The following is a 25,668-nucleotide window of genomic DNA, read 5'->3' on the forward strand; positions in this document are numbered from 1 at the left end:
AAAAACGCCTAGAAGCGCTCTGTTGAAAACAATGACATAACAATGAACTGTGTATTAATTATCATAAAGGAACTTCTCAGACGTATTTCATCGCATTATAAACATGGTACAATGAATTCTAGTTATTAATCAGGAAGGGTGATTATATATTAAAATATACATCTAAATATCTGTCATATAACTCGGGGGGGGATGGTCCAAGGCTCCGATCAGGGTTCTTCGACTCCGAGTACTACGTACTAATGTGCGAACGCACATTGCCGAGCCTCCTTGTTCATATTGATTGAATTGATGCTGGTTTAGCCACTCTTTCTTGCACTCAAGAGTGGTAGCTGCAATATAATCATGTCGACTGGCAGAATAAAAACGTCTTTAAATTTTTTCGAAAACTCAAGTAGCTTTCTGATGCTGTCACGAAGTCGGGTAAGCTATTCCACAAACTAGCTCCTTGATAGCTCCTTGATAGGCGCTTCATATATGATGACTATTCAAATATGATGCATTCCCGTTAATAGATTAGGTCATTAGGAAATCGAAACGAACTGAAGCGGCTCTACAGATTGCTTTATGGATATGATTTAGAATCATAGAATCATATTTCTGTTTGAAAATAAGCGAATCATAAAATAGGTATTGGTACAAAAGTTGAAAAAATTCACAATCCCGGACCTTAGTCCCATAGCATATCAGTCCTGAAACATTGTATTCCATTTGTATATCGTCGGCCCAGAACTTTTGGAGCTAAAACCAAGATATCCATGCAAAATTCCATTACAATCTGAAATAAAAACCATAAAAAATCTGCAATTTGGGTCCAAATTTGTAAGGTTCCAGGCACTCAGCGTGTATTTACTGGTTTTGGCGGTTTTTTGGTAATCTTAATACGTTTCTTCCAACGTTTTAAGATTGTAAGTCATCATCATGCTCAAAAGGTACATCGCCCAAAATTTCAAATTTTTGGAAGATTTTCACAATTTATCATGATTTTGCTATGAACATCATGGAATCAAAAGCCAATAATGCTCAGTCTATTTTCAGAAAAAAAAGTATCTATGCGAATAGACTGCACATAATGAGGTAGCAATATACTCTTAGGATACACTGATACAGTACCGGGCCGACGATATACAACTGGAGTCCAATGTTTCAGCACTGATTTACTATGGCACTAAGGTCCGGGTAAACATACCTAACTATAAAATCCAAGGTTGCATGAAAAAGTCTAGTCTGTGGTAGGGAAACAGTCTGAGCAGAGAAAATTCAGTAATAAACGTTATCAGAATAATGTTTTGGAACGCCTCAAAAACCTAAAAATAAAATTATTCTCAGTCACCTTAAGTTTTAAGAGTACTGAAAAGACCATCCAGAAGCTGTAAAAGGTAACGAATGTCTGTCTCTTTTCCAAGGGGGAAGAAAATTTTTGTTTTTCATTTCAATTGAACTTCACAGCGTAGTATGGAAGAGGGCGAGGAGTCACACTTAAAATCTCAGTTTGATAGCCGAAAAAAACTTGAACTTACCTAAAACGTTCAGGTTACGAAGCTTTACGAACCTTAAGTAATTTCAACTTAGAAAAATACAGCTGACAAATTATGGGGCAGCACCTGAAATTTTACCTTAACTTACTTTAATGAATAACTGGTTCTTACCTTTTAAATTGTAATGTAAACATGTCAAAATACGTTCGGGTGAAGTTGAGGTGTAAGAGTTTTGAGGGGAATTTGCTGAAAATTCCCCCGATTACCCCCTAATCTTTCATCTTTTTGGGTAAAAATACGACACGGGTAAAAGTGAATTTGGCGGGTTTCATTTTGAACTAATGGTATGGTGTACTTTTTAGGTACCTACAGACTAGAGAGTACATAGGAGTGGATGCATCATGCACTAGATGCTTCAACTTCCTCTCTCTCCTTCTGATTCTATGTGGAAGTGTGTCTCTCTCCATGGTCGCCTCTTTCCAGGAGACCAACAACACTCATGTCCACACCACATCAGCCACTGTGGCCTTCTCATGCGCAACAGCATACGCATTCCTACAGGTACCCATAACCCCCGGTCTTAAGGTTTCACCCCTAACCACCTCTGATTTCGATTGATAAGGGTTGAGGGCTTAATGCACTCGTAAATAATAATGGGGAAAAGGGAAAGTGTAACATTTTGAAAATACACCATGTCAGTGCATTCTTTTTTCACTCTTCTTACACTCATTGCACGAAAAACAAGAGTGGTTTGACTAGAGAAATTTGTTTAACCCAATCACTATTTCTGAGAGGTAAAATATTAATACAGTTCCATGATGTATACCAAGTTATTAATTCTATAAGACACACAAAACCAAATTCTGGAGGTATGATGAGATTCCACCCTCGATTCACTCTTAAAAACTATATAGGAATTTGAGGGTGTCTGGACATAAAACTGGGACCTTGACTCGGGAATGTTTCGATGTGAAGGCCGTTTACACTCTTAACTGTGAGGAAAAGATTTCACGTAACATATAATGAACGTGGTTCCTAAGAGCATTAAGGTACCGTGGAATAATGGTAGGAGAGGAGACAAGCACACAGAAGATCGATGCTAAATTCAACGCAAAATTACGTAAATTCAACGCTTAGAAACGCAAGTTATATAAGTTCTAAGTTTAAAAATGCAAATTTATTTAAGATCTCCGCTTAGAAACGCACAGTTCAACGCATTAACTGCAAAAGTATGTGGAAAAATTTTGGGTTACCGCTTATCTTACAAAATTTTGTCAAAATTTAGCTTCTTGTCGTAACTCCATTTTCAATAGATTCGTTCATTACATTAGCACTGTAATTTTGCTAAGCGCCCTTATACTAGTTTGTTGGTATGCCTAAAAATTTAGGCAGAGACCAGGCGTTATGTTATTGCAGCCTTTAATCACAAAAATACGACAATGAGCTTAGTCAAACGAAGTGAAAATAATTGAAGACAGACCAATTTTTAGTAAATATATGCAATGCTAGATCAATACGATAATCCTCCAATAGATTTTGCAAAAATTTTTAGAGCTCTGATAGATTTGACTTGTTAAATGTGATATTTCTTACTCGAAAGTTCTCATCATTTTCCGATTAAATTTTTGTCAATTTTTTTCCAAATTTGAACTCAAGAACGTTAAATTGCAGTACACGTTTTGTCCGACTGATGGCATTGTTTATACCTGTTTATGATACAGTATTTGGTGCTTCATAAGTAACACTTCTTGCCAGCGGCAAAAAGAAACTATTATACACGAGAACGTTTGGTTAATAATATATGTTGAACACGGACTGAAGAAAACACCAAAATCGGATATCTTTGGCATATCACAACCCAAAATTACTTATTTTTGCAGCATTTGCCACAACTGCTCCTTGTTGCCCAATTGTGAGGTACTGATAAAATTGGACAGAAGTTCTTTATAGAATACAGATACTGATAAAATTAATGCTTCTTTTGCGTTACGTCAACAAATTTTGCAATGTCGCAAAAAGCTATTATTGAATTATTTGAATTCTTCAACTAAGTGTAGAGTCGTGTTGCTAATGAAAATGCGTGTAAGTAAAGAGAATAGTGAGGTTATTTCGAGAAATTGAGTGGTTACTAATTCTTGTGGTTAATGTAACCTTTTATTAATAGATTTGGTAGAGTATATGTTTTTCGGTTCGGTTGTGTAAAATTTTTTGACTTTGTAAGTTTTAGTAAAAAATTCTCGAATCTTTATAGTGAACAGGAATGCTTTGTTTTTTTTGTATTTATATTGAACAAACGTGTAATGCTAGAACATGGTGTTCAATGTGGGTACAGAATCATTGTTTATAGGAGAAGTAGAGCGCTGAAAAACAACCAAAACCTGTAAAGAAGCACTGTTTAAAACCCCGGGAATTTAAAAACCGTTCAGCCTCAGTTGGATGACATCTTCGGGCGTAAGATTGATGGAATGACTTTGCACGACGCTATACATAGTCCGTCGTCTTCTAACAGAACGAACAGTTTTTGAGCTTTTTTGTTACTTCGTTAAGATGCTACGAAATTATCAAAGCCGTATGAAAAAAAAACAGATTATCTGTGGTTTCCTTTAATAAACAGGCGTTGTGATTATCCACGTATTGATTGGCCTGTCTCAAAATGGAAACACAAAAATCCAAATCAAATTGAATTGTACTAACTCTCAAACCTAAGTCGTTAACTTTTTTCTTGAAGAAAGCGTGCTTGGCAAACTCAATAATTGGAGCCAAAAAGAATGAGAAAATTGCTATTGCGGCCGCATAAGCGTCGATTTCCAACTGAGTCATCATTCGTGCCGTTTCCGTGATCTCGCATTTACTACTAGAGATTAGGCAGCTTGTTTGCTGTAGGACTCAGTTTTTCCATCGTGTCTTGCTTTGGTTGCGTGTTTGTTGATGTAGCATCGTTCGTTCCGCGGCGCTCGCCAGGCCAGAATTTGCCATTGTTGCGTCTCCCGCTTGCGTCTCTGGTCCTGTTGTTAATCGCATGTTTTTTGTAGACCTAACATGCACCAGTGTCTCATTTTCTGATTCCTCAGTTTAAATTACAGTGGTTATGAGAGTCCAGTCGTCTGAGAATCAGTCGTTCATTGCGTTAAATTTGCATTGATTCCTGAGCCTTTTCTCCGTTTTTCTATCTCCCCTGTTGTGAGTTTTTGATTATTGGTCACCGTTCCAGTAAACTGTTCTATCACGTTGGTAAATTTTCCAAACTACCTGACGCAATTAATAAATTTGAGAAATGATGTGCAAACGATACGGGAAATTTGATGACGCTATCCAGAATTCCAAAACTCGTCGTTTGCTAATACTTCTCCAAACATTTCAACAGATCGTAGGAATTAGTTTATTTTAGCAAAAATTAGAAAAAGGAAATAGAAAAAGATAAAAAAAAAAGCAGTGTCTTGAATAGCTGAAAAAGAGTGTGAAGTGGAGATGGCAGAGAGTGAAGTTAAAATGGCTGAGAAGGCAAGAGTCAGAAATTTTACAGAAGACTTCAAAGAGACTTCCAGGAAACACGGGAGCAAACGCAAAGATTTGCATTGAAGCTAAATAAAAAGAAATTGATTTACTGGATGATGAATTTTTGCTCATTGAGACCACTTAGGATTGCTCGTCAAAAAATTTAATTTTTTTTTTGTTCGAAGAATTCAGATCGCGTTACGGAATGGTTAATTCAGATGGTAGCCAGAAAAGAGTCATCTTGAGATGTAATCCAAAATAATGCATTTCTCTTATTAATAATGCAACTTTACGAAAGCGAAAGCAAAGATCGACAATTCTGTTGTTCAACCACAGGGCAATTCTGATTGAAAGCCAACTTTGTGAGAACTTACGGCCAGAAGTAGGTGATCAGGATTGAATTCAAACATCTGATTAAATTCTCCTGGCGCTCGATTCTGCTGAAAACGTAGATCTTTTCCAGCAAAATAATTTACGCAATAAACATGAGCACATTAATCCCTCGTCGGAAACAGAAAAAAAATTGAATCAATGCCGGCAAAAAAACAATGTGTACCCTAACACGCTACTGAACATCATGAGTTTACACTTCAACTCCATCTCATGGTCTTAAGGCACCAGCATACATCCCATAGCCGAATCTTGATCATACGTTCTCAGTTGACGCTCATTTCGACAACTTGTCGGAACAGTTAGAAACAATTTTACCTGGAGCTGCGATATTCCTGCACCAGCATGAAGATAAGCAAGTGCCACAAATGCCACACACTCAATAAAAAACTAATCTGAACTCCTGAACGATCGCTGATGTTCCATAGAAGGCAAACTCAATTGTTTTCCCAATCGGTTCACAGAACACCATATTAATAGTCGCATGAAGAAACCCCCTTTAAGGGGGAAAATGAGGATAACCGTTACAAAAAGGCTACAAAAGCAAATATTTCCTCAAAAGTTTTTGCTTCTAACGCAAATTCAAAACCACATAACTCAATTATAACGTCTCACAATGCAAAGCACGATATTTTGAACTGCTTTTTTGCAAATGTTGACATTCGATTTGGTGGTTCTGTGCCAAAGAAAACCAACTCTATTATTCGTGCTTGGGCAGCAGGAATCAATTCCCTAAGAGTCCAAATAAGCGTGAATGAAGGTACGAGGGCTGTGGAAGCACTCTTACAAAATTACGCCTTGGGCTAGAACAAGTCTTTCCTTTAAAAAGCGGAATTAAAATTAACGACGCTATGCTTACTAAAACAAAGTCTACAAAAACGTCATCAACAAACTAGTTGTCGCAAGTGGCATATGTTTCATTGTGATATCTGCCTATGTGGTCCTCATTCCCATATTATCGATAGACAACACCCATGCAAGTTTCTGCCGCACTCTTCTGCACCTCTACAAGTAACAGTACAAATCTAGTACATTCTAGTCTTCTAAACATTTAGCCTCACTTGAGTGTACTAACTAATGTTACGTCTACGGCAATTCAAGGGGAGATGAAACATGGCTAAGACACTTACTTTTCATCCGCCCGACTGCATTTATTCAAATCGACTCCAAATCCGCACCCGATGCCGTTCGATAACAATTGTGAAGAGGATTAAATGGACCGTTGCCATCTTCATCAGGTCTGATTTTCTCTTGTATCAATGCCGTAGCCAAACAAATTTCTTAGTTAGCAACACAAATCGAGTCTTTGTATGACATGGAGTCATAACGGGCTGTGAAAAAGCCAGATCCTCGTTCTTCCTTTGACAGTCAGGCAGCCGAAATCCCCGATGAAGTCGGGGTACACAATGAAGGCCGGTTCACACAAGCATGTTTTGCCTGTAGACGATGTAGAACATTCCAAAAACTTCTTTTCGTCAAAGGTATTCCATTTCCTTAGAAAAAAAGATAAATTAAAGGTCCCAATTCAGTCTAAATTCCTGTAAGGAGTTGCCTTGACGTCGGATCAGACAGTTTTGCGTTCCTGCTGCCTTGAATATTTCTGAATGGCTGTTGAGGTTTTATGAATGACTATTTCTGAATGGTTTTTAGGACCTGTTTGTGCTCTAAATCTAAACAAGGCGGCTCGTTAATGTGCGTTCGCACATGATGTTCCGACCCGAGCTCATCTACATTTTTGACTAAAATGTCAACCAAATCAAGAGATAACAAAAATAGATGTTTGAGTTTAAAACAATCGTTACACATTCTATCTACTAATTGAATTACTAATGCCATGCTTCATTACAGCACCAACGTGACCTGACATTGAAGAGACTAGAAAAAAATAGCACCAACAAAATTTTGGCGGCAAAAAATGAATATCTAAATTTAAAAGCACCTGGTAACAACGTCAAAATGCAGTCAGATAAAACCTTAACTACACAAGTTTACCTTTTACTAACTATACAGCAGATGAAAAGTTTTCTTAACGAGACTAGGTAATAAGCCGACAAAAAGAACGAACAGTGAGGCGAAACTTAAAAATTAATCAACATTTTTTGCACCAAGAAAATTCAAAAATCTTAAAAAACATTGGTTTTTAATAAAAAAATCCTTGATAAATTACTAAAAAGTCATTACAAAACCAAAAGCACCCGTCTGTGGTCAGACTATGCCATAGAAAAAAACTAAAGAGAAACTCAAAAAATTACAAACGATTTGCGAAAACACAAACCTTTGCTACCATTAAAATCAATACCTATCATCTGAATATGTATTTTTAATTCAGTTGTTATTTCTGCTATTTCAGTTGAAGGATTTATACTGAAAGATTAAATAAGTTTACTTGGGCCACATTTAAAAACCATTGGGATCTGTTATTACGCGATTGTTCTGAAGGAAGAGAAAAAGAAACGCAAAAAATGGCCATTCAATAAACGTTCAGAAAAACGAAACAACAGTGGCACATAATATCAATATATATGTTATTTCTTGAAATACACGAAATTCGATGGGACATCTGATTGATGAATAGAAGTTAAATTTGACGAAAGGAACCTATTCGCTATAAACTGAATGTTTCGAGCAACATCATTCATTCAGTCCTCAATTACAAGCCTATGAGATCTGTGAGCAATTTACGGCTACCTAAAGAACAAAAACAGCGAATTCAGGAAAAAAAATTGAGCGACAAAAGGGTCGAAGGCAGTAAAAAAATGAACTTTTCACTAAACACTCTTCAATTTTAAATTAATTTTTCAGGAGCAATGGGAAAACCTTTTTTATCAATATAATTTCAAAAAATCAACAAATATAAACAAATACATTAGACGCACGAAAATTGCGGGAAAACACGTATTATCAACGCCATTAAATTCATTAGCCTTCAACGGAAGCCAGTATATACAATAAATGATGCCTCGAGGGGACAATAAGTTTTTTTGCCAATCGTATTTCATCAATAAGACCTTACAACAAGTTAATGACTATGAAAACAACAACAGAGAGAGGCAAAAACCACAAATTCAGTAGAAAAGTGCCTGAAGAAAATGTCGAAGCAACTCAAATCATAAGCTCTTCCCTGAAAACTTTATTTATGATCCGTTGAACTTCTTCCCTAAACCAATAGGGACTCTCAGCAGTAAGATGATGTGATAAGATTTCAAAAGGATCGAAAAACAAAATAAAGTACCCAAAAAAAATATGAATTCTCGTGGCATTGATGTTTTAAAACTAATAGGTAGAAGATAAAACCGCTAACCAGATTAATTTTGGCTATAGTAGAACGGAAATGGATTCTGTTAGAACCAACAATGACCAAGAGTATTCACGAAAAAAAATTAGGAATGGTTGAATTTCAAAAAAGTTTCGAAAAATTATTTTTAAACCCTTAACAGCCAGTAAACTCAATCTTTCATCGGAGCTCAATGACGATGCTCAGATATAACCCATAGGGAGGAAAATGATGTCTGTCATGCATAGATAGTTAAAAAGACATCACAATAAGTCTTATGACAGAAAACAATAACAAAAACAGCAAAAACTAAAATTCAGTAGAAAAATGCGAGAAGAAAGTGTCGAAGACAATTAAACCATTAGCTATTCTCTGAAAACTTTCTCTGTGATCCACTGAACGTCCTCTCTAAGCCAATTGGATTACAATAATCTTTGGATAATGTGATAAAGAGTTCAAAAGTGACCAATAATTCAAAAAATCCAAAAAAAAATTTAAAAAAATTGAAATCTTTGTCATTGAAGTCATATAACCAATAGCTAGAAGATAAAACAGCTGAACAGAATATTTTTAGTTGCAGTAAAAAGCAAGTGGGTCCAGTCAATACTGAAACTCACTAACAGTTCAAGAAAAATTTAGGAATTGTTATTGTTCAAATAAAATTTTCGAAAAATGATTTTTATTTTAACAGACATTAAATTCAATAGCTTTCAACGGAAGTCAATAAAAACGCTCAAAGATGCCCCGGTGGCAGTACATTTATGTTTTTCATGCATAGGTATTCATTATTAGATCACAGTAAGTATAATGACTATTAAAACAACAAAAAAAACAGGAGAAAACCAAAAAATCAGTAGAAAAGTGCAAGAAGAACGTGTCGAAGCCATTTAAACCATAAATTTTTGTTTAAAATTTTTATTGGTCATCCACAGAACATCGTTTTTAAGCTAATGGGAACTGTCAATATTTGGATAATGTGATAAGATTTCAAAAGTAACCAATAATACGTAAAAATCCAAAAAAAAATTTAAAAAATTGAAATTTTTTGTCATTGAAGTCATATAACCAATAGATAGAAGATAAAACCGCTAACCAGTTTAATTTTGGTTGCAGTAGGAAGGAAGAGGGTGCTCTCACCCCTGGACTGACTTACAATTCACTATAATAAGATTATGATTCTTTAATGTTCAAAAAAAAATTCGAAAAATTATTTTTTAAGTCTTAACAGCCATTAGCCGCCCCCTCAATGAAATAGACATGTTCACTTAATGCTCATTATGGAACATATTGCACTGTTAGTCAATGAATCCCTACCATAGGACTCCAAAAAAAATAGTAAAACTTCAAAAAGAAATTCAAAATTTCATTCAAAATTACGAAAACTCAGAATCGAAGCCAAAAAAAAACATGAGCAATTCCTTGAAAACGACGTTTTTTGTTCATTGCGCTTCATTCGACTATAAAGGAGTTTTGTCATTAATAGAACGTCGATATAAAATGTGACTTGTCTCTAGGTGACTTAAAAAAGCAAAAAAGAGAAAAGTTTTATTAAAAAAAGGGCTCTCAATTAGAGTTCGATTTTTTTTTGATAGTGAACTTCCCTATGAGACCAGAACTAGTCTTTCTATCGCCTTGCATTCAACTTTTACGAACTCAAAATTTATTTTTTTTATAGAAATTTGAATTAATGTTTTCGTAAAAAAGATCTTAGTTTGAAGAAAATTGTACTAAAAGTGAACAATCATGCTAAAGATCCCATTGTTCACACAAAACTTCAATCCTCGATAACTCCTCGAAAAAAACGAAATTCAAAAAAATCTTTTTACTTTTGAATTCTACGCTGGACCAGCTTTTTAATGATACCACTCACATTTCTCTACGACGAATATATCGATCGGCCAAAATTCACTGAACAAAAAAAAAACCCATTTGAGTATATAGTTCCTTCCCCCACAAGTGGGGTCGGAACAATTAAAGATTATTGGGGGCTGAAAGGTTAAATTGATATAAGTAAATATGAATATAAACAAGCTTAGTAATTAACAATCGAATCGGTTTGAGCTGCTCTCGTGGAGAATAGTTTTTTTGTATTTTCATTTGAAATGAAGGCGACCATCAAAATTGCCGGAATTATTTTGTTAGTATTGCTTTTGGACCATTCGAAACTTTTTGTTAAAATTAGAACCAAAGTCAGCTTTCTTTCTTAAAATTTGCTTCAATCTTTGGATTTGTAGGGATTTTATGGGAATCTTTTGTACTTTCTGCTTCTCGATTATTTAACTTCGAGAAAGTTTCGGCACTGCAACTGTCAGTTGAAAACATCAAACTGATCAAAGCATGTTAATTAATATCAAGCCACCTACGTGAGAGAACGCGTATTTGTGTTGATTCTAGTCGACGTGATCCCGGCCTAAATTGAGGCCAGTCTGTAATTTAAAGTTTAAAAAGTTAAAATTAATTAAATGTTATAAGTCTCAGCGCGCAAAAGTTTGTGAAGCGCGCTGTGATAGTGGTGGTAATTAACGATTTGAAGATTGTGTGATTGCTCGTTTCCTTCCCTAAACTACTGTCTCATCAAAGTTTCCAGTTGATAACCATCATTTTTTGAAAGTGAGTAAATTTGATATTAAATATTATAATACTATTTATATGTGGCACATTAGTAATATTATTTTGTTATTCATATATGTGGCAGAAACAGAAAACAAGAACTCTGTGATCGTAAATGGTGACATTAGTTTTTGCAACACAAATTGGGATCACCTGACTAGCAATGACATCAGTGAAAAACTACTGCTCCAGAAATTTACTCAGTTAAATTTACTATCACTCCTAAAAACAAGCTCATCGCTTCATATCTTTCTTTCCCATAACTTGAATATGTGCTCTGAGTTTTCGGAGGAAGAAAGCTTTTCAAATCATAAACTACTGCTTGCGGAAAATATGGGTCAGCTTAATAAGAACGATGCTTTATCTGTTTTTAGAAGATTAAGTCTAAAAATGCTAATTGGAATAATTTCAAGCAGCATTTTTCCTATCCACTCAGTGCAAATCCTAGTGTAAACGAAGCAACGAATAAACTTTACAATACTCTTTTATCGGCAACTAAGTCTACAATACCGGTGAAGACTCGTCGTAGAAGTCTGTCTCCTAGTGATATGTCTACTCAGTCCATTCACTTAGAAAACAAAATTTTGACCGCCAGGCGACAAAAATGTCCTAAAGTTAACGTTTTAGCAAATTAACTCAATAGTTTTCTTGAGATAGATAGACAAAAAATCATGGAAGGATCAAATTGTTGGAATCCAGGTGAAGCCTACAAATTATTTAGAAGTATTTCAAAGGAAAGCTCATTACCAGCAAAAATTATGTATAATGGAAAACACGTCAATGGACTCCAAAACATAAGCGGAGCTTTCAACGATCACTTCGCATCCCTTTTGGTTCGGGACGAATCTGTACTGAAAGTACCAAAAATTTTGGATAATTTAATTTGCTTGGATGATATCAGCTTTTCTAAAAATGACGTCTTGGAAAATTTCTCTGAAATCAAATCGGGTTCAAATTTGATTGACGAGATGTCACCAGTTTTTCTCCAATCAGCTGCACCATTCCTGATCAGCCATATTTTATTCATTTTCGGTTGTTCGATTAACAAATGCCAGTTCACAGACATATGGAAAACTGTTCATGTAAGACCTCGTTTTAAGAGTGGTAGCAGACTTGATATCAAAAAGTACCGACCTATTGCGAAGCTTACGTCTTTGTCATTAGTGTTTGAAAGATTGGTTTATAAACATTTTAAACAACTAATTCAAAAAAAACTCATGGAAACGATCAGCATGGAACGAACAGCATGGTTTTCGCATTGGTCGATAAACGATAACTCAACTCCTTACTTATTGCGACAAATTGTGTTATTTGTGTTATCAGCTAGAGGCCGAAAAGAAACAAATATCTGTTTTCCTTGATATAGCAAAAGCGTTCGACAGAATTAATTTCAGAATGATCATCCACAATTCTTCTCAATTGGTTTTGATGAACAGTTCCTCCTGCTTTTCAAATCGTATCTTTTAGGGAGGCAACAACGAGTAGTTACTGGAAACTTTACTTCGAATTACATTAACGTAAACAGTGGAGCACCACAAGGGTCAATTTTCGCTGTGTTTCTGATCTCGGCTTTTATAAATGATTTACCAGAAGTTTTGAAAGTTCTATTCGCGGACGACACAAAAATTCTTGGTTCAGAAACCCATCAACCAATTTTACAAAATAATATTGATAGTGCTATCACGTGGAATGGAAAAAACTATTTGCACTTTATTTTTACGAAGTTCAAGTTCTTGAAACTTTCTCTACAAATTTGCGCTGAGCACGAATTGTCGTTTTAAGCAAGAGAATATCAGATTGAACGGGTCCAGTTGATAAGAGATCTTGGCGTAAATTTCTCTCAAAACTATTCGTGGGACTCTCACATGGACGTTATTGTAAAGAAGGTCTCCAGAAGCTAGCTCATGATCGACGAGTTGTACCTGCTGAAAAAAAGCGAATGTTAAGTGGTTTCTCGTTAAAAATTTATGTACCTTCAGTTCTCTACTATGGATCAAATATTTGGTTTTCCAGTGGACTGCAGCGTCTGGAGAAATTTCAAAAAAGATGTGTTGAGTGGATATGCAGAAAACAGAATCTCTCCGATTTAGACTATGGCTTAAATCTGATTAACCAAGGTTTTTTACCATTGGTTACAAGCTGGTCCTCACAGATCCCCTTCTTTTGAACAAAATACTTGTTAAACAGACTTCTGAATCCACTTGATTTCTGGGAGATCAGATCACACGACTTCAATACAAGGTCCAGTGGTGGTAAAGTCTTGATTTATGCTAGAGAAGTGAAACAAAAGCGGTGCGAAGAAAAAATTTTTTGTTCGTGTAGCTCTTTATAACAATGCGCTCTCATTCACCTACAATGTTTCCTGGTATACGCCTCCGATGAATCCCAAAACATTCCAAAGAGAAATGACAAAGTTCTTTGAGGCGGAAGCAATGTCTAAATTTAGATACTACTGCTATCCTTCTGTACGGGATCCGTTAGAAAACCTTAATCAAAATTGAACCTCCCCCAAATGGGGCAAAACCAAGATGTTGGAAACCATGTTTGGTTTGAATTCATCTTTATTATTTTTATATCGGCACAACCCAACTAAACAGTAAATATCAGGAGTGAACTCGCGACTTAAACCTGATAAGAACCAAAAAAGTGAGTGTAGAGTTAAATTTATGTAAATAAAACCATATCGCGACCTTATAGTGCTCATCATTACTTACTGATTTCGATAGTGGTAAAATAAAGCGGCCTATTTAAGATAGCTTTGGTGCCCAATTACAAACAGGAAGTGATTCGTTAAATGGGCTAATCTGTCTGCTGATCAGTCGGCTGTCTTATTGAAATTGAAATCTATGATTAAGATTGTATGTTATGGCTAAACCCGAGTGTGATCAACATTCTATACCTACGCTTAAACATTAAAGATTGGCATACGCTTTTAAAGCTCTACACAAAGATCTAAAATTTGCAATATATCTTGATAAAAGAAATTTGATCCAGGATCTTAATGTTGTAGGTTTGAGTGGGCGAGTTTTTGAAATCACGATTGAGCAGTCCAACTAATTGTCGATTTTCACGTGACATTACTTTCTGGCTATGACTTGAACCAGTTACTCTTTATGCTTGAACCAGAAATTTGCTTTTTTAACTTACTTGCTATAAATTTGCTTGAGTGGGAAAAGAGCTAGTTGTACTCCCGCTGGCTTTGAAATTCTTCCGGATTTATAATTTTTCTAGTTTTTTGCGAATTTGAACTCGATAATTATACAAAATGCCTTTTTATTTTTGACAAGCTGAAAAATTTTGTTTAAAAATTAATCTAATTCGCAACCATTTGAACAATCGAGTGTTCTGTTAGACGCGCACCGGTTTCTGGGTTGATTTTGATCTCACCATGATCCTTGCAATAAAAAAATTTATAGATTTTAGTCTGGTGCAAACTTTTTTTCAAAATATTTCCGCTAGGTAAATGGTTTTTATGTAAATTACTAAAAAGAATCTCAAATCAGGGCTAAAATAATGACAGATACTTTTTACAATAACCGAAGCCCAGCGAGACTATATTATGATTTCAGAGTTAAGCTCATGGGTTTTATGGCTCTGGCCAATTGTTTTCGTAATAAATTTTTGAACTTCTTGCGTTTTGCTTTCATTTGTTATACTTTTTGTAGCCCAATGACTTAGTGTCCCCACAAAAAGATCCAGTTATTTTTTAGGAGTTTTAGGAGGTGCGAGGCGTGAACATAGACAAATCTTTCTGTTCTATCTAATGTCTGTTATGTCTTTGAAAATATGTGTTTTAAGAAGAAATCTGTGAATTTTGGAATTTTAACACTTTTTCATCTTATTTCACTCAAATTCGAGCGCAATCTTAGTAAAAACAAGCAGAGACCGTTTTTTGTGAGGTAAAAGTTAACCTCAGTAACGGTTTTGTATTCAACTAATGGCTCCTTTCCTTTGATACTACGTCTTTTCTTTTTTATTTTTGAGCATAACTGCATATTTTGTGAGTTCATTTTGTTTTCTAGTAAAATTATCACATTGACAAGTCCAAGTTAAGGAAAGCATAGTAGGAAAAATTCACAGTTTTAGAAAAAGGCGTATCTTAAGTTAATTGATCTTGTTGAATAATTTGTGCTTTTGTAATGAGACAGAGTTATCTCGCCAAATTTTCGTTTTTTTGTTTGTTTTTGCCTTTGTTTGTCCTTCGTTTTGTTGTTGTAAGCCATATAAATGACAAAAATAGGTCCTAATTGCTTGCGAAGGCGTATAATTGAACCTAGTTAAAGATTTGATTTATAGCTGTTTGTTTCAGAATAAATGACTTTCAAATAAAATTCAGAAAAGTTTTTTTTTTTCAACTGTCGCCTTTTTGCTTTCATTTTCGTCATCTTGTAATTAATCATCTCACTAATTATAAATTCTAATTACTTTTTTATTCAAATTTTTTTTGCCCTTTGTTATAATTTGTGACTGATTGCTTCAACCATTTAGTTCCTTGAAAGTTTTTCGAGATTTCTGTTGTTCAATTATTGGGTTTCTTTTTGTTGTCATGTCTACGTAGTCCTTTTATAAGAAAGATTCGTTTATGTTAAGATGAGCAGAAAGTGATGGTATACAGTTTTTGCAGGTATCATCTTATAACTATAGTGCCATGAACAGAGTGATGTCGTAAAATTTTTTAACGTTTTGGCTTCTTTAAGTATTTGTTGTTATTTTGTGGGCTCGTGAATTAGTCGCATTATTAACAGGCCCAATTGGCTTTCTGAGGTGTTAGAACGCAATCTATCGCTTTTCGTTGAAATTTTAGGTATGTTATGACTTTTGAAATAATTGTTTTCAAAAAAAACTAATTTGGGTTTTTGAGCTTCGTCATTTTTTAAATAGTTTTTCGGTCGATTGTTTTTGCTCAGTTTCTGTAAACACAGGTCACAACCCATTTCCAATGAGCTATAATTTAATCTTTATAACGGTTTTAGCTTCAAACATTTGTTTCGCGGCTTTGTTACTACTCTTACTACGAGATTTCATAAAATGTTTGGGATTTTTTTTATATATTTGTACCTTTTAAAGGATTTTTGTTTTCTTTTCCTTTTATATCAATATTCGTAGTTCCCATTGGCTTTGAAATTTTGCGCAATTGAATGATATTGGATAATGACATGTCTCAATTGTTTCCTATGGATATCTAGTTGATATCTAACAACATTAATAACTATGAAATTAATTGTTTTTCAAAATAGAAAGTTAATTTTGAATTTCGCACGTCTTTGCTCTTTTTGTCGACCTGCTAACCAGTCGCACTGAGGACAGGTCCCATATCTTTTCTAATGAAATATAGGTCAAATTGTTTTGTATAGTTTTGTATAGGTCAATTTGTTTTGTATTTGATGGGAGTTATTTTTAGTTTTATCTAGTTAGTTTTATCTAGCGTGGCATTATTGTATTCCATTTGTTGGTTATTGAACGATATGTATGTTTTTGCAATTTTTCTATCTGCTCATCATTTGGTAGCCAATTAAGTCAAGAATGTGGATTAGTGGGGTCGGAACATTATGTGCGTACGCACATTACCCAGCCTCCTGGTAACACTGAAGCGGTAAATGAGCTAGTCAATTTGTTTACTCAAGAGAGTTAGGTTAATCATCTGCAATATTTACGATAATCAAGTCGAAGAGTCTCAACCATGTTTTGATTTGACGTTAAGTAGGCCCAATTGTTATCAATGCGCAGTTTGTAAGAGGACTTGTTCTCCTTGTATTTATTTTCATCTGCATTTGAAAGGTCATATTGAACCCCATGCACTCGGAGATTGAAAATTGGCCAACCACAAATTTCGGGTCAAAAGTAGACAAATGCACTTATCGTCCCTCTTTGGGCCATGCAAAGAAAAAAAACGTGCTTGTCCCCTCTCTTCGGGCAATGAAATAGGGTTCTTTCTCCCCAGAAAAGTTGTCTCTTTGGGTAACAATCAGAGAAAAATGCTTGCCTCCTCTCTTTGGGTGACAAAAAGAGAGCTTCCTCTTTAAGTGACAAAAGAGAAAAAGTGCCTGTCCCCTCTCTTCTAAAAATTATATTTGAGCTCCGAATTAATAAATGCCGATTGATAAACAAGAAGTTCATGAAGGCTAAAAGCATTGTTACTCTACCACCAATTGCAACCATGGAAAAAGATCGCAGGAGTCTACTAAACGCAGCAGAACGACCTTGAATCACTAAATCACTATTTTCAGCGAAAATGGCCAGTCGTTAACGACAAACCAGCCAACACCAAAAATACGCTCAATTTTAATTGTTTTCTGATTACAATTCGCTCTAAATCCTTGCCATTAGTTATCATCGTGTTTCATTGGTGAATTTGTGGTAAAAGGCTTAGATATATGAGAACATATTTTTATTTACATAATTTTGCCGTGCTAAGTGAGACGGTTTTTTTCATGATTTTGCCGTGCTTTGTTTTGTGAAACGGTTATTTATTGTTCCGACCCCTCTCGAGGGGGGGGGGGGGGGGGGGGAGAAACTATATACTCAAATGGGTTTTTTTGTTCAGTCAATTTTGGCCGATCGATATATTCATCATACAGAGTTGAGACTGGTATCATTAGAAAGCTCGTCCAGTGTAGAATATGGAACTAAAAAGATTTTTTTTCATTTTTGTTTTTACAGGGAATTATCGAGGTTTAAACTTTTTAGAAAATAGAGTGAATTCCGTTGATTTTATTCTCTTTTTTCGGAATTTTTGACAAAAATATCGTCAATTTTGCTAAAATTTGGTAAATTTTTGTAAGAAAGTGTTGTTTTTATTTATTGTAAATATAAAAAATATTGTCGACTGTTTTTATTTAATTTTTTAAAATTCTGGCTAAATATTTCAAAATTCAGACTTTTTCATCAAAAACAGCAAATTTCTTTAGTCCAATTTGATTAAATTTAGAGGAAATTCATACCCATATACCGCTAATATAATATTTGTAGACTCAAAAGAGGGCTATTTTTACTTCAACTTCCGTTAATAGAAATCTGTAATTAAAACTTTAATTTTTTTTGCTAACTTTACTCGTTGATTATCAAAAACGCAGCATTTGTTTTTGATTTTTTAACTAACAAAATATCTATATCTATACAAATTGAATAAATAAGTGTTCGTAATGGACAAAAAACATTAGCAGGGCTAGTTTCGGACCAATCGTGGACTTACAATCCAAAAATAATTCGGATTGTAATCAGTCGGCCTTTTTTTAAACTAAATTATTCGATCTTTTTTATATTAATTGAAGAACAGAGCTTTTCAAATCAACGCTCAGTAGTGATAGGTCCCATTGTTTTCGTAATTAGCTCCAAATTAATGCATCTAGTTTTTTATTTGGAAGCATATGTTTTAAAATTTAAAAGTACTTGCTTTTAAATAAATAATGGTTAATAAAATTTTGCCTGTTTTTTATTAATTTTGTCAACTTGTAACTTAGTGTCAGCAAAGAAGAAATGCTTCTTCTTTCTATTGCTTTAAAATTTAACCTCTTTTGCCGCTTTACGCCGTAAGTCATGGTTTTCTGGCTTTGAGACCACTAGATTTCAATTTTCAGGTAATTTTTTGTTTTCTAGTTTTTTTCAAATTATCACGTTATTGACAGTTCATATATCACATTATTGAAAATCCATTATAAGGCAAAAATTATAATATTAAAATCTCTAAAGATAAAGATTATGGTTTTAACTGCTTCGACACTACTTCCTCGACCAGTTTAATTGAATTTTTTAACTGTCGTTTGAACTGTCGTTTTACTTTGTCTTTTTAGTTGTTTGAAATTTCTTGTACAATGACGCAGGTCTGCTGACTTTTAATGGAAGAATAAATGAGCCAATGTTCCGATGATAGTAGCTAGCTGATGCTTGTCATGACTTTGAAAACAATTGTTTAAAAAAACACTTTTCATTTTGGCGACTTTGATCCTTTATTGTCTGTTTGTTACCTAGTCTCGTTAATTAGATGCCAAATATGACAATATTGTTGTCACGCGAAGGCGTCAAGAGGGATTGGTGTCATAAAACTTAATGTTTTCAAATGATTCGTTATGACTTTACGGGTTTCGGCAGGGGTTTTTCACAAAAAAAGTAAATTAATTTTTGGTTTTTGTCAAATTTGACGTTCTTTTTGTAGACATAAGACATGTTCTGGATATATGGAAGTCTCAAGGGCTTTCTTTGAAAGAAGAAACAGTCGTATTTAATTTTTGTGTAATTAATGGCTTTCATGACTTTGGAAATAACTTTTTTTCCAAAAAAAACAAGTATAACTTAATTTTGCCTGTTTTTCTGTTTGTCGACTTGTTACCTAATATCAACAACGCGAGTTCTCATAGTACATTATCGGTGATCATTGATATGCCAACGAACGTATTTTGAGGGCAAAAGTAGTGCTTACGGCTTCAAAAGCGTTTTCTGGCATATTTTAATTGACTTTTTGTTGGTTGTATCTTTGTTGTTCTTTTTGTAACCTCATACAAAATTGATTACCGACAGTTTTTCATTCCCTTCCATAGAAGCGATGTTAACCTTAAACCTATGGGATATCTTAGTTGATTTCTTTTGGTCTCATTACTTTGAAAGTAATTTTTTAAAAAAAAATAAGCAATTTTTTTTTTAATTTTACTGTTTTTGTTCTTTATTGTCTAATTGTTACCAAGCCTTATTATGGACTGGTCCCATATCTTTTCTAGTGAGTTACAGGATTTTTTTGTTTAGTTTCAATTTTATTTGACGTTATTTCGGCATCGTTATTAAGTTTTGTTTTTTAAAACGGACTGAAAGTTTTTTATATAATTAATGTTTGTTGTTGTTGTTTGACTTTGCTGCTCATCTTGACTCGCTTTCTTATTATTGGCTATTGCATCATTCTAAAGCATCATTTTTACGCCACTGAGTTGTTTGCTTTGGAGGCTATCTTTCCGTTCATACACAGTTTTTTTCTTTTTTTTTGAGAAATACTTGAATTTTTGGGTTTTTCTGTCTGTTCCTCATTTGGTAGACAATAATGCCAAAATTGTGGATGAGCGGGGTCGGAACCTTATGTGCGAGCGCACATTACCGAGCCTCCTTGTTGAGTCCTCTTTTCAACACAAAATATTGCATGTCGCCCCGTTTGACTGGGGTCGACGGAAACGTAGTACACGCTCTTTCTGTTCCCGATATCCGTACCACGACTTCAATATACAATTTTTTTTCAAATAGTTCGCCTGTCTACCTGGCGTGATACGTGCAAAAGTTTCAGTGTTGAACTATTTGTTTTGCAGGTGTGTATAACTCGAAAAATGATGCAGGAGGGCGTGTCTGGGCTAAATTCGAAAGCAATCTACTACATCCGCGTAATTCTCCTCTCATTAGCCTTTTGTGGGTTAATCCTCATGCAAACATTCTACGACAGGGCCGGAATCAATCTACCCCAAATGCCCTCTGATAAATTTGCGACTACTTTGCCGCCGTTCGAAAACGAGACTTATTACTACATCGCGACATCAAGCGAGTGGGCGATGAGTTTGTCTTTATTCACTTTTCTCTTGACCTTTTCATATGAATTTTCCAGAGTTGACCTCTCCCTGGACGTGCATTATGATGGATACACTCCTATTAACTGGAACATGTTGTAACAAATTATGGAGCAAATAGATATGCAGTTAAAAACCGGGTCGAGGTGTCAGTACTACCCTAGTCGAGACCTGGAATTTATGAAAAGACCTATTAACTCCAGGTGGGGGTGGGGGGGGGGGGGGTAAATATTGAATTAAATTACACGGTCGAGGACCCTAGTTAAATTCGAGGCTAATTCTTTCCATAAGTCCAGCCAATTTCTGTTCATATGCAAAAATGAGGCAAACTAAAAAGTTCCGTCAACATCTGGGTTCAATCTCGTGACCTTCTCCAATCTTACCCAATGCTTAACGAATTGCGCTACATGTCCTTAACTTTGAAGGAAATTGAAAACAAGTCATTATAACGGTCGCTAGCGTAATTCCAGGACATGTTTTATGGTCCAGCCAAATTCCAGAACACCTTTATTGTCGAGCCAAATTCCAGGACGTATGTTTTAGTTCCAGCCAAAGTCCTGGAATTACATTAGGTCCAGACACATTCTTTTCATACCCAATATCTGTCGAGGAAAGTCTTTTCATACCTTAAATCCGTCGAGGACGGTCTTTTAGTAATTCCAGGTCTCGACTAGGGTAAAAAATGCTAAAACAGTGTAATAATTGCGGTTTTTAGCGTTGTGTGCGGTGAAACAATTTTGAGCGCTAGAAACCAAAAATTTTACCAAAATTCACTGCTAAAAGTTGAGGGTGCTTTGCGCTGAAAATACTCAGGGCAATTAATACATTATTTCACGGTAAAACCTCGAACCGCGATATAAAAAAAATAAATGGATCAGTTGCACAGTCAAATTTGTTTGTAAATTCTGTCCAAGTAATTCCTGTAGTTTATACAAAAATGGAATTAAAATTATGTTTATTTTTGTTTGTCTGTCAACCATTTAATTACTTTTCAATCCTTCGTAACCTTGACAGAGCGTTGGAATTGAATTACAGTAATTTGGCTTTTTGGACAGCTAGGGTCCAATGTCTAACTGTTAAAAATTGCTATACAGAAAATAATGTTCTTTTAAATGAATTTGACCAAGCTTGATTTCAATAAACCTGGAAAGCCCCTCTATTGTCCTTTGTATAGTAACCATGATTTATTAAATCTTTTGTGAAATTTTTAGGTCCAGCTAAAGTCTTTTGTGAAAAATCTGAGTCGAGATAAAGTCCAGCCTGTCTTAAAGTCCGGATAAAATCTTTTCATAGCTCAAATGAGTCGAATATGGTCTTTTCATAGTACATTTTGGTCAAGCATTGTAAGTCTGTATCTAGACCTGGGTTACAGAGAAGAGCCCACACCTCTCTCTCAAACTTAGTTAGAATCTTAAGATGGTTAGAATTTCGAAAATTTTCTCTCGCTGATGATTAATGATTATAGCCCGCAACTCGGGTAAAAAAATTGTTGGTACACCTGGGCAACATTGTTTCTAAAAAGAAAAACTTTTTTTGATTCTTGTGCTGTAATTACCATATCTGGTCTCCCATAAGTCGCCAGCTTGTAGTAGCTGTCATACAGAAGTTCAGTTCTGTAGAAGTTTGCCAAAGTGCTGAGCGAAATTCTTTTTCATTGATGTTCCAAAAGATGATTACTTTTGCGATGCGAAATCATTGCTTATTTTTGTTCGGAAGAATTATTTTAATTCGGAGGCAAAATTCAGGCTGTAATCGCCCCGCGATTACTAATTTGAAATTTAGAGTGTTGATTCACTTAGCGAATGATTTGAATTTGAGATAAGCGTTTTAATAACTAACTGGCGAAGCAAAAACTAGTTAAAAAGGGATTCAACTGAAACTAAAATTAAATACATTTGATTCATAATACAGTACTGATATCCCGCAGTTTTTTGTCTGCTCGTGGTTTTAACGTGAATTGACCTGGAGTTTGGGGATCGGCAGACAATGGCTAGCTTAAATCACTGTTAGCAGTTATTGAAAAAACTAAAAAGAATTAATTAACAATTGGTCGACAGTTGAAGTTGGAAAGAACTTTTTTGAAGTGTTTATTTTAAATTTGGTTATTCAAAGGACACCAAAGGCTTCAACATACAAAAATTAGACATATTTTTCACCAGTTAAAACCACTAGAAACGTACGATCGGATAGTTTTTGCCTAATTCCGCCTGAAGTGCGGAATTAGGTTCCGGAAAAGTGTTTAACTTTTAGTTTTAAATCATCCAAAATATTATGACAAGCTGGCTGGCAATTTTGGGTTACTGTAGTTGTGGTCTCGAGATCGATTAAAAAGAATTTAAATATTAAAATAATTGAAATCAAAATGACTGATTATGTACAAAAAATCACAGGTATTTATAGTCCGTATCAGTATGAAAATTTAAAGATCCATCTAGATATAGATTTACTGATTTGGGTGAAACCCTAAGTTTGAGCAAGATTTCCCATTGCCGCATATGGGAGGTACTAGTGCAGTATTTGGAACTTAACACATTGTTCTCCCAACCCGAGAACGTGCCATTGATATCTTCAAGGAGGAATGGCGAGTTGTTGAATGATCATCGTTAATGGTAAGAAGCACAGGAGTCTATCGCCAAAATTTGAAGCAACGATTAGGTTCAATCTAGAATCCAATATTCAAAAATATCACAGATAAAAAGGTTTTTTTATATATCGAAACTTTAACTCAAACTCCGCCTCAAGTTCTCTACTTCTCGATATATCACATCCTCCATCCTTTTTAGGCAAGTTCGTAGTCATAGCCTCTTCAAAACTTTTTGGTTGTCTAATTGTCTACTCGAAGTTCTGGTGTACCCAAAAGGTTGTTCTCCTTCGTTACTGAGTTTTCTGCAATAGAAGTAGGACCTATATTGTCTCTACAGCTCTCAGCTTGTGAGTCAGTAGATTGCTGACCAGTCGATTCAGTCCTGATATCATCAAGGACCAACCGTTCAATTTGGTTGTCTCTTAAAAGCACTGTCAAGTTTGATATCTCTGGCTGAATAAAAGAAGTTTTCGTTCCCTTGCTGACAATAACGGTTACTGTAATTGTTGGTGAACTGCTCGTCCCTTTGAAAGGGACTGTTTCACAAAGATCACAGTCAGCGACCACTGGAAGTGTTACTTTCCGTCTTAATAGTAGTTACACAGGAGTTTTGCCCCGCGTCTTCAAAGTGTTCTGATGTTTTCATCAAAGCTCGCTGCAGGAAAGCACCAAATGCCACAATCAGATTTGGACTCCAGGCATGATTAGCCCGCGTCACTGCTCAGAGCGCTCGGTCGTCAAGTCCATTTGCTCTTGAATGGTGGATGGGTGACTCCAATTTTTACATATCCATTAATTCACACCACTGCTTTCGGTTATCGCTTAAATACTTTTTAGCCTTGTCTTATACTCACGTTTTTGTTATCCTAAATCTCTTAAAGATATGATTCAAACACACTTTCACTGTTTGTAAAGCTTTATTTCTCACAGTTAAGGCGTCTACTCAACCTTGTCCCGCGTCAATTATCCATAGGATATTACCTTGTTTCCTAACATAATCCCAGTCCCTGCGGAGTTTTTCCCAAGCTGCTGCTTCTGGTCAAGTAGATAATGTCTTCCCCAAGCCAGGCCTATATTCTTGGCCTTAATGACTTATCGAAGAACATGTTGACTGATGCCAGGCCACCATGCCATTCTTAGGACTGCTTTTTCTGTATCTTTTTCCGATGGGTCTCATGAGCCTTTGCCATCACCACAGGTCTTAGTTTGGGAGGAATGAAAAGCACAACACCACGAAAATTTATTCCGTACTGGAAGGCCAAATCATTTTCGGGTTGTTCAAACCATTTATCTGCTTCAGAGTATTGTTTCCAGTTGCCATTTTTTATTCTTTTGACAACATTTTGCAACAGTCAATTCAGTTCCAACTTGGTTGTGATGTTGGAATGGGTTACCAGGTCAAATACTACAGAGTCGATATTGTTCAAAGCAAAGCAGATTCGGCCTTTTTTACCGTCAGCATCAAAGTATAGTCTTCTCAAGGCATAAGCTTGGGGAATCTGCAATCTGAATGCGTATATCCATTCGAAGGCGACTCCCATCAGTGCTATTGCCTATCTCGTGATTCTTGCTGTTGGTCTTTTTGGAACTTCTTCGTCTGTTGCGAATAGATATTTGAGATGTTTGCGGTCAGTCTTTAGAGTGAACCTCCTTCCGAGCACATACTTTTTCAATCATGTGTCTGCAAAGACAACTGCAAGTGCCTCTCGCCCAATATTGGAGTAGTACTGCTGGGTTCGTGACAATTTCCTGAAGATGTAAACCTCAGTATGTCTTTCTTATGGGAGGACTCCGCCAATTGCTTCTTCTGAGGCGTCTGTTGAGACAGTTGCTTCTTTTGTCAAGCTATAAACCTGAAAAAGCAGATTTGCTCTTGACTCCTATTTGATGTTTTCAAAAACTTTTTGCTCTACTTTTTCGAAGTTGTCATTTCAGATTTCGTTCAAAGTTAAGATCTTTTTAGCAAAATCTGGAGCATTTGACCATAATAATTTTCTAAGCCAACAAAAGCCCCAGGTATTTCTTGTTTGCTGCTATTTCGTTTTCTTATGTTCTCAACATGCTCAAGATTGGGTGCCATTCCCTCTTTGGAAACAGAGTAAACAGGAAAACCAACGCTTGAACTGTTTTTGAGGTGGAATTTTTTTGTTGAAGGTGGAGCAGCAGGAAAGCTGCAGGAAAGCACCAAATGCCACAATCAGATTTGGACTCCAGGCATGATTAGCCCGCGTCACTGCTCAGAGCGCTCGGTCGTCAAGTCAATTTGCTCTTGGATGGTGGATGGGTGACTCCAATTTTTAC

The 25,668-nt window shown here is 35.4% G+C and overlaps 1 protein-coding gene across 2 annotated transcripts in view; it reads left to right on the plus strand.

Moving 5' to 3' along the window:
- The window catches only part of LOC142338443 (DNA damage-regulated autophagy modulator protein 2-like), a 44,900-nt gene extending 23,944 nt beyond the window's left edge, over positions 1–20,956 (plus strand). The window contains exons 2-3 of one of the 2 annotated variants that reach the window (XM_075388207.1): positions 1,841–2,039; positions 20,532–20,956. In XM_075388207.1, the coding sequence (XP_075244322.1) occupies positions 1,841–2,039; positions 20,532–20,885 (553 nt within the window). In that variant the 3' untranslated portion in view covers positions 20,886–20,956. The remainder of the gene's footprint in view (positions 1–1,840; positions 2,040–20,531) is intronic. The other variant, XM_075388208.1, reaches the window with a different exon arrangement.
- Positions 20,957–25,668: the final 4,712 nt, after the last annotated feature.

This window comes from Convolutriloba macropyga, chromosome 4, assembly GCF_964194025.1.
Source record: "Convolutriloba macropyga chromosome 4, txConMacr16.3, whole genome shotgun sequence".
Classification (NCBI taxonomy): domain Eukaryota; kingdom Metazoa; phylum Xenacoelomorpha; order Acoela; family Convolutidae; genus Convolutriloba; species Convolutriloba macropyga.